This window comes from Nannobrachium achirus, assembly GCF_963921795.1.
Source record: "Nannobrachium achirus genome assembly, chromosome: 19".
Lineage (NCBI taxonomy): Eukaryota > Metazoa > Chordata > Actinopteri > Myctophiformes > Myctophidae > Nannobrachium > Nannobrachium achirus.
In genome coordinates this window covers 31,425,703-31,437,588 of record NC_137826.1, presented here as the reverse complement: position 1 = coordinate 31,437,588, position 11,886 = coordinate 31,425,703, and the positions used below count along the sequence as shown (strand labels likewise).

General features: G+C 39.4%; 2 protein-coding genes across 2 annotated transcripts; both read left to right on the top strand.

Annotated features, from left to right (window-relative positions):
- Window positions 1–1,780: 1,780 nt before the first annotated feature.
- LOC308304990 (dicarboxylate carrier UCP2-like) lies at window positions 1,781–4,009 on the top strand (the record flags this gene model as incomplete). The annotated part of the gene is made up of 6 exons (XM_080749614.1): window positions 1,781–1,906; window positions 2,397–2,595; window positions 2,854–3,048; window positions 3,176–3,277; window positions 3,386–3,578; window positions 3,898–4,009. 6 exons carry the CDS (start codon window positions 1,781–1,783, stop codon window positions 4,007–4,009), a joined length of 927 nt encoding a protein of 308 aa, XP_080605740.1.
- A 4,647-nt stretch (window positions 4,010–8,656) lies between these two features.
- Window positions 8,657–11,701, top strand: LOC308304765 (dicarboxylate carrier UCP2-like; the record flags this gene model as incomplete). The annotated part of the gene is made up of 6 exons (XM_080749395.1): window positions 8,657–8,782; window positions 9,012–9,231; window positions 9,887–10,084; window positions 10,212–10,313; window positions 10,634–10,814; window positions 11,587–11,701. 6 exons carry the CDS (start codon window positions 8,657–8,659, stop codon window positions 11,699–11,701), a joined length of 942 nt encoding a protein of 313 aa, XP_080605521.1.
- Window positions 11,702–11,886: the final 185 nt, after the last annotated feature.

Sequence of the window (11,886 nt, the reverse complement as noted above, 5' to 3'; positions counted from 1 at the left end):
ATAAAGTGACAATTTAAAGACTTTTTAATACCTCTAAAATAACAAATTAAACATTGGCCAAATTGTCAAATATTAGACATTAGAAATTGTGAAAATAGCCGATCTACATGCTCACAACGCCCTGCTATTTTCACAATAGAACCGTGTTATACAAAATGTAATGCCTCAACTCTTAGTGCTCTTTAGGGTGGGGGGGTCCCCAGTTAAAATATGATTATTTTGGGGGTCGCGGCCTGAAAAGGTTGAGAACCACCGCTCTAGATATAAGCAGCTTTAAAATTGTGTGTATATTTTCTTCCAATTGTCACTGAGAAAAGGCTTCAATACAAACTACACTCACTATGCCATTATGTAAACTGAAACAATAAGCATGCTTGGAATCCAGACAGGCCTCCCTGGCTGATTGGCTACATACAACAACCAATGGGAACATGAGACAATTCACCATGTGATGTTGAGGCAAACAGTTTCTAAGAAAGTATAGTAGTAAATAACGTAACTCATGTGAGCCTATACGCGGTATGTGAAATTGGAAGAAAACAAATACAGTCCATTGCACAGTTCTAACATAAATATTTAACATTTTAATTAAAACTAAAAAAAATAAAAACATCATAGACAATATTTCAAATAAAATTAAATAAATAAATCAACTTATTGTCAATTTTCTATTCTCTTTGTCTATACTACTTTCCAATTTCCCGAAGGTAAAAAGTGAAAAACCAATGAATGCAGAGGATGAACATATACTATAGGTTCCACTATATGCTGCTGCTGCTGCTGTTGTTGTTGTGACCCTGTTTGTGACGAGTGTAGATCAACAACTGCTCAAGTAGCCGGCTGACTGTGTCCTGAAACATGATATAATAAACATAGCAGGAGCACTCAGTTTGACCAGCGTCTCATGCTTATATATGGAATGGATCTGAGGTACCTGCTGCATAAATTGAGGAGCTCCTTCAGTGTTATAACTTTAGTCATACAACAAGGACTAAGGACAACTGGCAAGGATTTATTAAGGATATATTTGCCATATTATACTGGATATTTTTCTTTTTATGGAATCACCTCAATAAGGTAAAAACTGATATTGCAATTAAGTTAAATTCATTCATTTATGGAATTCTATTTTGCGTACCTGATTTAATTTTAATAGACAGTCTGCAATTTTATATAAATTATTCATTGTTATTTATTGTGTCAGTTATACCCTAGTTGTAATATTGCGCTGTAATCATTTATCGGGGTAGTATCAATATTGTCTATATTATGTTATTGTAATACATGAACCTTTGCCTATTTACAAGTACGATCGTCCTTCTTGAATTATCACAATTCAGTGACGAATGTGGTTCATTTCAACAGGGAGTATATGTCTGCTGGTTTGTTTAGCTGAAGATCAGTTTATGGCCAAGACATCTCAAGAGATTATCTGACTTTAGAAGAGAAAGAGTGAATCAACACGTTTACAGGGAACAACTTGAATAATTCTTCTTTGCCTTCACTCACAGGTATGTACAACTATTCAATTATTTTAAGACATTTAATTGTTTTTAAGTAATGATAGCATACAATAACAATATACTAACCAGTGTTGCACAGTTTGTTATCAACAGAGAACATATTGAGCTGTTGTGCTCTCTTTTCATAGCCTGTATTGAGCTGATTAGTCTGTAAGGGACATCTCATATCTGTCTCTCTTTAGATAATACAAAGAGGGCAAAAATACACCATTATTTAACCCAAATCCTGTGAACATCCCATCAATCCCAACACAGCAATGGTTGCCATAAAAGCCACAGACCTGGCACCTTCTACTGCCATCAAGTTCTTCGGTGCAGGCACTGCAGGCTGCATCGCTGATCTGGTCACCTTTCCCCTGGATACTGCTAAAGTCAGACTACAGGTTAGATGCACCAAGAATTTATTCTTAGTCTATTTTTTAAAGCAAGGTTTATTTTTAGCTATCCACATAAGCAATTAAGCAAAGCATTGAATGATGGAGAGTACATTTTATATTGTCTCCTTAAGTTTCTCCTTAAGTTTCAAATTTCTATGTTTTTTTTTCATAAAGTAAAGCCCTGCTTCATCATACAAGACTGTCACACAAGGCTAGTGAAAATAACAAATCTACAAGCACACAACGCCTCACGGTGCAGGGCATTGTGTACTTGTAGATAATCTATTTTCACTATTTTAAATCATTTTTAAATTGATAAATACAAAACAAACAGTTTTGGACATACAAGGTTTCCAACAATATAATAAATTGAGTATTGACAACAATATCTCATTCTTAGTCAATTAAAAAATAAAACCACATTATCACATCTCCAGACAACATTCTAATAGTCTGTTGCTCAGCATCATATGTACTGTATCATTCTATTTCACAGATCCAAGGTGAATCTCAAACAATGGCCAACGCTAGGTATCGGGGAGTCTATGGTACCATCACGACAATTGTGCGAACAGAAGGATCCAAAGGCCTCTACAATGGCCTGGTGGCAGGACTCCAGAGGCAGATGACCTTTGCCTCTGTTCGAATCGGTCTCTATGACTCCATGAAGCAGTTCTACTCTCGAGGCTCAGAGAGTGAGTTCTTCATACACACACTAGCAATGTGTTGACCCCACGATTCACTGTGACTCGATCCTCTTAAATCACTGTTTCCCAAACACTGGGTCGACTCGGGAGTCGGGACCCATTTGTGGGTCGCGTACATGTTTTTGTGAGCTTGTAGATCTGCTGTTTTCACTAGTTTGAGTCCGGGCAAATGTCTAATTTCTCTTTAGGGTCACAAGCTAAAAAGTTTGGGAACCACTGTCTTAAAATCATTATACTCTTCTTCAGATGCTGGGATCATTGTCCGGCTAATGGCAGGAAGCACCACAGGAGCCTTGGCTGTGGTTTTTGCACAGCCCACAGATGTGGTGAAAGTACGTTTCCAAGCCCAGGGCCTGATGGACGGTGAAAAAAGATACAGTGGCACCATGGACGCTTACCGGACTATTGCTCGTGATGAGGGTGTGCGGGGCCTTTGGAGAGGTAACGGTCATCTTAAATGTCTATATTTTTCTTTTGTTTTTATTGCCATACGTGCTGATATCACAGCTTGCATTGTCTTGATGGTTCCTGAATGCCTGTTCTTATCACCTCTCTGTTTCTCATCTAGGTTGCATGCCAAACATAACACGTAACGCCATTGTGAATTGTGCAGAGTTGGTAACCTATGACATCTTCAAGGAGCTCATCCTGAAGTATAACCTCATGGCAGGTGAGACGGATCAGAGAAACAAAACAAGCAATGATCATTCCAGTTATAGATAGTATAAAGTAATGCAAGGTTGTTAATGAATGTGTCATCGTCTATATTTACCCACAGATGAAATGCCGTGTCACTTCACGTCTGCCTTCATAGCGGGGTTCTTTACAACCCTTGTGGCTTCCCCGGTGGATGTAGTCAAAACACGCTACATGAACTCAGGCTCAGGCAGTGCAGGCAGGCAGTACAGAAGTGCCATTCACTGTACTATCAATATGCTGACAAAAGAGGGACCCACAGCTTTCTATAAGGGGTAAATACAGTACATCATCATCACTGTTGGCCCTATCTTGCACGGCACCTTATTACCCCCCTTATGCCAAAACGCCAAAATCTTTTACGATTTTGAACAACATTTTAAAATAGTGAAAATAGATGATCTACATCGATATGGTGTGAGATTGTAGATCGGCTATTTTCACTTTTAAAAATGTGCACCCTGTGCAAGATAGGGTTCCTTCACACTAAATCCAGTGTGTTAATTTAATTACAAAAGTGTGAAAATGGAACCAAATGGATCCTTTGGTTGAAATGTACACTTCTTTACTTGTCTTGTATTTTGTCTGCTTCAGGTTCATACCGTCGTTCCTGCGACTGGGGTCTTGGAACATTGTGATGTTTGTGTCATATGAACAGATTAAGCGAGCGATGACCAGAGCACAGTCCTGGGAGTCTCCATTCTGACTTCATTCTTCAGTGTAATTATACATTTCTCAGACAGAGCTGTGCAGGCATGGATGCCAAACCAAGGCTACTTTGTTGTGTGACTGTGTTGTTCGACAGACATGACACGTAAAGCCCACGTTTCAGCACAGCACAGTCGCTATAGTGCTACTGGGGCTTCATGAATGCAAATCCTCTCAAAGGATTTCAGACGTGAATGTGTTGAATACAGGTGTGATTTCAGTCCTTTCTTCAGTGAGCCTGTACAGGTCATCTGCTCCTCACTTGCAGTAGTTGAGAATGTAATGCAATTAACATAACACTAGACCTTACCCGTTCGAAGATATGTGCTGCAAAATATGTGCAGAGTGTGGGTTATGGGGAAAGTAACTGTAACTGGTGCGTGCGTGAGAATATGTGGGAGCATCATAATGTAAGGAGCAGCCCATGGAGGAGTGTATATTTATGATGGATACAAATAATTTAACAGCAAAATTAGGTGAATAGAAGTATGGGGATGTATGTGCTTGCTCCACATAATTTTTCCATACCCATTGGAAGATGAGACAGACATCATCCGGTGCATGCGTGACCCATGCATGCAGAGAGAGAGAGAGAGAGAGAGAGAGAGCGTGAACTGTGTGTGGGCCCAGGGCTACAGATCCCATGGCCTGGAGGAACGGACCGTAACCCTGACAACAGGCTGTAGAGTTGAACAGAAGTGGTGAAGAAACGCTAATAAATAGCTTGAATTTGGGAAAAATGAAATTCGGGCTCCGTCACCGTGTGTATAATGCTAATGGCCAATGCCATGTTAAATTTGGGATCAGTCACTGAAGCGAGTGAATAGATAATGCATTGTGTGACTGACCGACTGACTTCTCTAATTATATGATAGATAGAATCACTGCAGCAAAGCTAAAAGCCTGTTTGGCAAGGGGGGCTGTCAGGCGACACTGTTTCAACTGCTGTGCATAATGTTCAATGCAAAGTTATGCGCTTCATGTTGTTCAGATGAACATGATCTCAATGACACCTTTGAAATGCAGCTGGAGGTTTTTAGGCACCTTCTCCATTGTATGAGACTCTTATAAATATATAGGCCTAAACATAGTTCATGTAGATTGACCAGGTGGCAGCAAAGAGGCATGTTCATGTTAAAATCTACTATAAAGAGTTCATCTATCTATGCTACTCTCATCATCGTGGACCGTTTAGCATTGATTCAGAGTAAATTAGAGAAGAACTAGGGGTCATCGCCATGTTGGCTTGTGGTGGACATTTTTGTCAAAAAAATGTTTTGCCGTGGACATACAAAATGAGATGGAAAATAATATTACCAGAAACACATAAAGGCATAACCCTGAATGACCATAACAGGTCTGTAACACTGAGAATGTACAAATGGAACCAAATGGACCTGTAGAGTGTATAAATGCCAATGGAACCACATTTTTCCATTTGTACACACTCAGTGATATGGGGGTCCTTGTAAATAAAACATTTGAGAACCATTGGAATTTTGGCTGATATGCCATAGTGTCATAGTAAATAAGTAGTAAGTGTCATGCTGCATGCATACAGTTTTCTGAAGAAAACCTAAAAGTTCAAACTATGACGTTCTGAAGATGTCACAGGTTAGAATCTGTGTTCATGTTGCCAAATATTGATTGAAGTGATTGAAGATTTTAACTTTTAGCTGACAGAATTGCACTGCATATACTGTATATTGATGTAATGACCACATGTTGACTGTAATGTTTACATTTTTTATGGTGTACTGTAAATAAGTAGGTTTATATTCATCAATGTCACTGTTTACAGAGCTGTTTGCTCATCATTGTGAAAGTATGGCTTATTGCTGGCAATAAGACGTTTACTTATTTTGTGGGAAAACAAATATGTATAACCCAATAAAGCTTTAAAATACATTGTGTCTATTGTCTGGGATTCATTTGTATCTCATCTTAACCTACAGTACCTAATAGAACAGTTGATTGGTATTATTTAATATTATGGTCAATAGTAATAACATTGCTCGTTACTTGATGAAATATTCAAAAGTTCTTTTCAGAAACACAGGAATATTGGGGGTGAATAACTTCAAAATACATTCAATATCCATATCATATTCTTGTTTATTTAACATTCGTATTGCAGTGTGTAGGTGTCAATTCAACTATAAAGACCTGACAATATATACATGAATATATTGTATACTGTAGTTTTTTTAGGGGAGAATTGTGAACTAATGCTTCTCATTTTAAAATTACATTATTGCCAAAGCCATATGAAGCCTGTACCACTGCACAAAGAAGACCAATATACTGTAGCAATGATGACCTTCTGAGGACTTTGTCATAACTTGGCATAAGAATGAAGTGTTTAGTCCATATGGACAATAGATGGATGTTGTCTTTCTCCAGAAAAGTGATACTCTCCACAGAATAACTGTTCACTGTTTTAAAAGAAATGTATCCATAACTGCATCCAAAATCAAAAAACAACAACAACAACCTGTAAAGGTTAAATATGGACAGGCTACTGACTCAAAACTAGGACTAACTGTTACGTAAGTAATAGAATAGGCACTAAGGTTGGAATGGGGACACGGGCAGTGGTGAGATGCTGTAGTGTTTCTGAACATATGGATGTACTTTTAGGGAGGGGGAGTGGGGCGTATTTTGGGGGGTGGGCCTTGGTTTCTCATCATGACTCAGCATTGTACAAACACAACAAGCACATTCTGTAATGGGATGTCCAGATTAAGCACTATCAAAAACTGTAACTATTACAAAACAAAGTTCCAATTCAATTGGATGACACAGTCCACACCACAACTGAAGACAGGGGTGAACAATATAGTTATTGTAGTCAGAATTATTAACAATTGTTTTTATTTTAAATGCATTGTCTTTCTCTATGCAGCTAATCTAATTTCCTTCAGTGGGTCTAGTTCAGTGGGCACCATTTGTGCATCACCATTTCTAATGGGTCACGACTGGAATAAAAATCCCATTTTATTTTCCTACATTAAAAAAATATGTATATTTCAAAATATAGAAAATATAATATAATTGTATAGATTTTAAAACAAAAAAAAAGACATTTCCACCAGTAAAAAATTATAATAGGCTAATTAAGAAGTAGTGAAAATAGCCGATCTACAAGCTCACAACGTTGTGCGCTTGCAGATCTGCTATTTTCACTAGTTTGGGAACCACAGGACTAGTTGATGAAAAATGTTATATAACGGCATATTTATTTAGCTCAAGTACTGAGAATGTCCAGAATGTTGTCAAGGCATTTACTAGATTGTATTCTAATCATCAGAGAACTATGAATAGATGACTTGTGAGGGCCATACAAGGTGCAAACCGCAGCAGGATTGATAGAAGGTAACATGAGGCAGTAGATCAGAAATTTAACTTTTGCGTAACTGAATATTCTTTCCATTGGAGCCACCCATTTCTATTATGAATGGATCAATGAAAGAATGAATGGGTCTTGTATTATGTTTCAGTGCTACACGTTCTATTGTTGTGCAATACAGATTCGGGGTGTTGCTGTCCAACACGTGCATAGTATCATCTCATCTGTACAGGTGTCTCATCTGTAATGCAAATGAGGTCTCACAAAGCAATGCAGGAGGCCTTGACAAAACAAACCACACAGCCATACACAGCTGCCTTGCTGTGATGTAATAATGTGGGGGTAATAATGGGGGTATAAAAGGCAGCAGCTTTCTCTTCTTCTCTCTCAGACCAGCGTTCCATCCAGTGGCATTGGCTCAGGTTTTATACTCAGGTTTTTTGTTGTAAGAAATTGCCTATTGATTACATATACATTTTAGCCAATTGAAACATTTTCAGAATTTGGAGTATGTTTAGGCAGATACTTTTTGAACGGTTTTCTATGGACATACACGAAAACCAATTAATAGCTGATGGTAAATTCAGCCAGAGGGACGCCTTTAGAGAATCTTGATCTCACACTGACTGATGACTGATTGTCATTGATTGAAGGTAAGAAATTGTTTTTAACAGGCAAAACTGTCTTAATGTTGATTAAAGGTACAAGTGATATTTAGTTTAAAACAAAAGTTTTTTTGTTTATTGTTAAATAGTTAAAGCTCTATTTTCTCCTATTAATCACTGCTATGGATGGGTCTCTGTCTCTCCAGCTCTTTAGTAAACAGAAACTGTTTATCCACATTGATGCCAATTTAATCTATCAACTCCAATTTATTCTGCTCATTTTAATCACTTCCAATACATCACTTGTTTAGCCTGCACAAGTTTTATCTCCTGATTGGATAAAATTGGTATCCTGACATTATCTTTGCTGCTCATTTGAGTAACTGTAGGCTACCTACCCCACTTTACACTTGTGGTTCTGGCTAGTCATACCCAGGCTGGACAGTCAGATATGAAGGAGAAAGAAGGCCATAACATGATCCATTCATTGTGACGTTTATCTTTGACTGGTTCGAAACCAATGTACAGGACAGGTAACCTGCTATACAGCCTGCTATACATGGCGAAAGTTATGTGACGGTCTCAATCCTTTCTTAATTTTGTTTTCAGATTTCATTGCCAGCTGATCACTTCCATTCCACACACGAACAACAACCGTCACATTTGGAGGTATCTTGTTTAGTTTGTAAAAATGGTTGGATTCAAGGCCGCAGATGTCCCTCCGACGGCAGCTGTGAAGTTTGTGGGAGCTGGAACAGCAGCCTGCATCGCTGACCTCTTCACCTTTCCTCTGGACACCGCCAAAGTGCGGCTCCAGGTAGGCTACTGAAGTTCTAAATATCCAATAGAAAATTATTTTAGGTTGCTTGGGGCGCTCTATACAGTTCTGTAGGTAGATATGATACCTCACCTCACTAAATGTGCATTTTACTCACTTTTGAGAAAAATAAAAATGCATAATATATTTCATCAACATAAATGCATGACACAGTCTTAATGCTTCTGTTGTAGTGTTTTAATGTTTTATGACCATTTCTCCTGCACAGCTTCAGGGGGAGGGTGGAAGCTCCTCGGCTGCAGCAGGCAAGGGTCCAGTACTGAAGTATCGTGGTGTGTTCGGCACCATCACCACAATGGTCCGCACAGAGGGACCCAGGAGCCTCTACAACGGCCTGGTGGCTGGACTCCAGAGACAGATGACCTTTGCCTCTGTCCGCATTGGTCTTTATGACTCCGTAAAACAGTTCTATAACAAAGGTTCCAACAGTGAGTACATGCCATTTCATCTTTGTTACTCCAGTTAAATTTCAATATACTTTGTTGTCAGTGTCAGAAAATAGTTTTTCAGTTGTTTGTCCATTGAATAATGCGTGATGAAGAATAAACTCGAAAAAGTGCTCTTCGGAGTACAGGTCTCTGGCAGATCTGATCTGGTTGTTGTGGGCCAGCAATGTCTGTGGAATCTGCTGCGTTCATGGTTTGAAGCATTTTGTAGATGCCAATCTTAGCCAAATAGGATGGACACACGTGTTGAAGTGAGCGGTGCTGATGATGATAGACCCACATGACGTCTCATCATTATATTGTCCAATCAGAAAAGGGACATATGGTTACATAATAAGTATTTGATGGCCTGTCCATTTTGCACGGACATACGCAAATGGATATACACAAAGCCATGTATTGAAGCGGCTAGCGTACCGCTCAAAAGATTGGACAGATCCATCTTGATCACACGACTATAGACATAATGTGTAACAATTTTGATGTTTGGACAAAATCTGTAGGAGTAATATCAAAAGACATGTTTAAAAAAAATTGGCCTCCTGGTGGCGTTGTAACTGTTGTAATCTGTGCTGCTATTGTTTTTAATATTATACTGTATATACCGGTATTTATTTCTTTATCATTTTCACTTCAGATGTAGGCATGGGAAGTCGGCTGCTGGCAGGATGCACCACCGGGGCCATGGCGGTGGCTTTTGCTCAACCCACAGATGTAGTGAAAGTTCGCTTCCAGGCACAGGTCAGGTCTTCTGGGCTTGCCAGACGCTATAATGGCACGATGGATGCCTACAAGACCATTGCTAAGGAAGAAGGCATCCGTGGCTTGTGGAGAGGTAGCTTCATTGCACTACTTATTGCATTTATAAGCATTTGGTGTACTGCATGCATTGTACATATTATTAATTATTAATGAATTGTTGAGTTATTATTAAGATGTTCTTCTTTTGCTGTGCTTTGCAGGTTCTGGTCCAAACATTGCTCGTAATGCAATTGTTAATTGCACTGAATTGGTGACATATGACTTCATTAAGGATACACTTATCAATTCCAAAGCTATGACAGGTGAGACAAAGAACTTCAGTTCAATACAATACAAAACAAATTTATTGCAGCCTACCTTTTTCTGTCATTATGCAGTTCAAAGACCATTCTTTTGGTAATAATAATGAATGATACATAGTTAGGAATGGACCCTTACAGGTCTGTAACTCAGAGTGTATGAGGGTCTAAAATTTGCTTCCGTTTGTACACTCTCAGAGTTAAATTAACAATGAGGACCACAATCTACAATGCCGATTGGAGGCCCAGAAACACAAATGGTGGGAGTCTGGGAGAATCAAGCCCTAGACATTTCATAACTATTGGCATTTACTCTTCTACAGATGATCTACCCTGCCATTTAGTGTCTGCTTTTGGCGCGGGCCTGTGCACCACGGTGATCGCTTCTCCAGTTGATGTGGTCAAGACACGATTCATGAACTCTGCCCTTGGCCAGTACAGCGGTGTCCTCAGCTGTGCCATATCCATGGCCAGAAGAGAGGGGCCGTTTGCCTTTTATAAGGGGTAAGCATTACTAAGCAATGACCTGATATAAAACAGTTAGATGTACACAAAATAAACACATGGGAGAGCGTTCAACGGCTTTTAGCCTGTTGTCCCTATTTTGGGCAAGTCAATATATAGCTAGACATCTTAACCCATTAAGACCTGGAACCACTTTAAACATTGTATTATGCTTTAGCTATTGAAAAATCAAACCTCGGTTCGAAGTGGAGCGGTGAATCTGAGCAGCTATACTGTGTGTGTGCGTGTGTGTGTGTGTGTGTGTGTGTGTGTGTGTGTGTGTGTGTGTGCCTGCACAACAGCGCCCCTCCTTTAACATGTGTGGCCAATCAAGGTATTGCCAGGCTACGGACATAGCCAGCCACATAGCCACATAGCCAGCCACATAGCCACATAGCCAGCCACAGACATACCTGTCTATTGGGAGCGCTTTCACCGCTCCAAAAATAGCAGAGATACAAGCTCACAGCAAGGCACCGAGTGCCTCGCTGTAAGCTTGTAGATCTGCTATTTATTTTTTTTAATCTGGAAATGTTTTGCAAATCTTTGAATGTATCTGTTTAAAAGTGAACATTTGTAACTCAGATATTTGCTTCTTGTACATCTGCTTCCAAAATTCTTCAAAAATAGCAGATGTTCAAGATCATGGCGGGTTCACAGAATAGTTTTTCTTTCTTTCTCCTGAATCAGATTGAAAACAGGGGTTAAGTGGTAAATGTTTCAAGTTGAGTGGGGCTCAGTCTAACATCATACCCTGACCCCGTTCATTCAGGTTCATGCCATCCTTCCTGCGTCTGGGCTCCTGGAACGTGGTGATGTTTGTCACATACGAGCAGCTGAAGCGGGCCATGATGATGGCGCAACACAAAGGCTCAACTACACTATAAAAGCTGCTGCTAACTGGCTGGATGACGATTCCCTACCATTACGGGAGACGTGCTGTTGTTTTGTTGTTTACAGGTTCACCTTCACTCTTGACTTCCATCCCAAGTGTGACAAAAGCTCTGCAATAAATTGTGGCAACAAGAAGAGAAATGTAACTTTATTTCAAATCTAAAGAGTCATGTCCAGA